This window comes from Myotis davidii, unplaced genomic scaffold (assembly GCF_000327345.1).
Source record: "Myotis davidii unplaced genomic scaffold, ASM32734v1 scaffold609, whole genome shotgun sequence".
NCBI classification, from domain to species: Eukaryota; Metazoa; Chordata; class Mammalia; order Chiroptera; family Vespertilionidae; genus Myotis; species Myotis davidii.
The window spans coordinates 2,149,485-2,152,504 of NW_006300164.1; the positions used below are offsets into that span (position 1 = coordinate 2,149,485).

At 60.7% G+C, this 3,020-nt stretch overlaps 1 protein-coding gene across 1 annotated transcript in view; it reads right to left on the reverse strand.

Moving 5' to 3' along the window:
- LOC102764419 (ficolin-2-like) overlaps nucleotides 1-2,586 on the reverse strand; it is a 7,881-nt gene extending 5,295 nt beyond the window's left edge. Inside the window, exon 1 of the mRNA XM_015572365.1 lies at nucleotides 2,493-2,586. Coding sequence (XP_015427851.1) covers nucleotides 2,493-2,586 — 94 coding nt within the window. The remainder of the gene's footprint in view (nucleotides 1-2,492) is intronic.
- Between the last annotated feature and the right edge of the window lie 434 nt (nucleotides 2,587-3,020).

Below are 3,020 nucleotides of genomic sequence, written 5' to 3' on the forward strand. Positions count from 1 at the left end.
CAGGGCCTGGTCTCTCCCCCTCCCTCTCTCTCTTGAAAATGAATAAATTAAAAAAAAAATTTTTGTTTACAAAGAAAGAAAATAGGACGCCACGAGGGGAGAACATGGACTCAGCGTGACGGTCCCCGTGAGGCCCGTGTGTCCTTCCTCCGGACTCAGCGGCCTCTCTCCCGTCACAGGGGACATGCTCCCTCCACCTCCTCACAGGCCACACTGCAGGCTCGGGGCCCTGGGAGGCAGCACCTGGTCCTGGGTCCCAGCCCCTCCCACAGCCAGAGACTCCGGAGGGAGGAGTGGCCCCCCCTGGAGAGCTCCTGGGCCAGGGAAGTAGGTAGGGGCCGTGGGGACACGGGGACCCTTGCCCTCTTGCGGTGCCACCTCGGGGAGCAGTGGGCCCGACTGTCCCCCGAGGCTCAAGGCCCCCAGAGCTGGGTGCGACCTTGCACTGACCCTGGCTGGGGGAGGGGGCGCTCTCCAGCCTCCCCCCATCACACCACCTGAGCCCCTCCTGGGAGGACCTTGAGGCCGGTGCCCCTGCAGAGGGTGGTTAAGCCTCAGTTCTCTCCGCGCCCCCCCCACCCCCGCCCTCTTGCAAATGAATAAATTTTTAAAAATCCTTTTGTTTTAAATCAGGGGTCCTCAAACTTTTTTTTTTAAATATGTTTTATTGATTTTTTACAGAAAGGGAGAGGGATAGAGAGTTAGAAACATCAATGAAAGAGAAACATCGACCAGCTGCCTCCTGCACACTCCTCACTGGGGTGTGCATGCAACCACAATACATGCCCTTGACCGGAATCGAACTTGGGACCCTTGAGTCTGCAGGCTGACGCTCTATCCACTGAGCCAAACTGGTCAGGGAACCTCAAACTTTTTGAGCAGGCGGCCAGTTCACTGTCCCTCAGACCGCTGGAGGCCGGACTATAGTTTAAAAAAAACTAGTCGGTGCTAATCAATAGGCACTGCCAGCAAAAACACCCGCGGGCCAGATAAGTGTTTTCGGTGGGCCCCATGTGGCCGCGGCCATAGGACGCCACGAGGGGGGAACATGGACTCAGAGTGACCTTACCCGTGAGGCCCGTGTGTCCTTCCTCCGGACTCAGCGGCCTCTCTCCCGTCACAGGGGACATGCTCCCTCCACCTCCTCACAGGCCGCGTGTCCTTCCCCGGACTCAGCGGCCTCTCTCCCGTCACAGGGGACATGCTCCCTCCACCTCCTCACAGGCCGCACCACAGGCCCCGGGGCCCTGGGAGGTGGCACCTGGTCCCGGGTCCCAGCCCCTCCCACAGCCAGAGACTCCGGAGGGAGGAGTGGCACCCCCTGGAGAGCCCCTGGGCCAGGGAAGGAGGTCGGGCTCGTGGGGACCCGGGGACCCTTGCCCTCTTGCTGTGCCACCTCGGGGAGCAGTGGGACCGCCTGGCCCTCTTGCAAATGAATAAATTTTTAAAAATCCTTTTGTTTTAAATCAGGGGTCCTCAAACTTTTTTTTTTAAATATGTTTTATTGATTTTTTTACAGAAAGGGAGAGGGATAGAGAGTTAGAAACATCAATGAAAGAGAAACATCGACCAGCTGCCTCCTGCACACTCCTCACTGGGGTGTGCCTGCAACCACAATACATGCCCTTGACCGGAATCGAACTTGGGACCCTTGAGTCTGCAGGCCGACGCTCTATCCACTGAGCCAAACTGGTCAGGGCACCTCAAACTTTTTGAGCAGGCGGCCAGTTCACTGTCCCTCAGATCGCTGGAGGCCGGATATAGTTTAAAAAAAACTAGTCGGTGCTAATCAATAGGCACTGCCAGCAAAAACACCGCGGGCCGGATAAATGTTTTCGGAGGGCCGCATGTGGCCGCGGCCGCAGGACGCCACGAGGGGAGAACATGGACTCAGCGTGACCTTACCCGTGAGGCCCGTGTGTCCTTCCTCCGGACTCAGCGGCCTCTCTCCCGTCACAGGGGACATGCTCCCTCCACCTCCTCACAGGCCGCACCACAGGCCCCGGGGCCCTGGGAGGTGGCACCTGGTCCTGGGTCCCAGCCACTCCCACAGCAAGAGACTCCCCAGGGAGGGGTGGGCCCCACAGCCCCTCCCACAGCCAGAGACTCCGGAGGGAGGGGTGGCACCCCCTGGAGAGCCCCTGGGCCAGGGAAGGAGGTCGGGCTCGTGGGGACCCGGGGACCCTTGCCCTCTTGCTGTGCCACCTCGGGGAGCAGTGGGGCCGCCTGTCCCCCGAGGCTCAAGGCCCCCAGAGCTGGGTGCGACCTTGCACTGACCCTGGCTGGGGGAGGGGGCGCTCTCCAGCCTCTCCCCTCACACAACCTGAGCCCCTCCTGGGAGACCCCGAGACTGGTGCCCCTGCAGAGGGTGGTTCAGCCTCAGTCTGAAGAAGAATGTTCTGGAAGGACCCGGCAGGGGGCTGGCAGTGGTCTTGCGGAGGCTCTCGGCCCTGGGACATTTGTCAGGCCGGCCCGCCGGGCGCCTGGCTCACCTGGACAGTTGTCCTGCGTGGCGGCTGCAGTGCCCAGGAGGACGAGGGCCAGGACCACGGTTCCCATGGCAGCGGCTGTCGCGTGTGGCGGCATCCCGGGTCCCGCTGCCAATGCCCTGGCACCTTTGCTCTGGTTGGTGGCAACATCCCGGGTCTGACTGCCAATGCCCTGGCACCTTTTATTGCTGCCTGAGCCCCGCCTCTGATCTAGTTCCCTCCTGGCCGGGCCACTCCCTCCTCAGCTCCCGATGATGATCCCCCCCGATGCCTTCAGCACCCCCTCTACAGTGGGCCCCCTTCCCCTCAGTGGAACCAGATGCCCCGCGTGTGGAGGGCTGGGTGGGGAGGGGCTGCGTGTGTCTTTATTATTTTTATTAAAGATGTATTTTTATTGATTTTGGAGACGAAAGGAAGGAGAGAGAGCTAGAAACACCGCAATGAGAGAGAATCACACCTGCCCTGGTATCCAGCCCGCAACCCGCCCATGTGCCCTTGACCGGGATTGAACCTGGGACCCTTCGGTCCGCG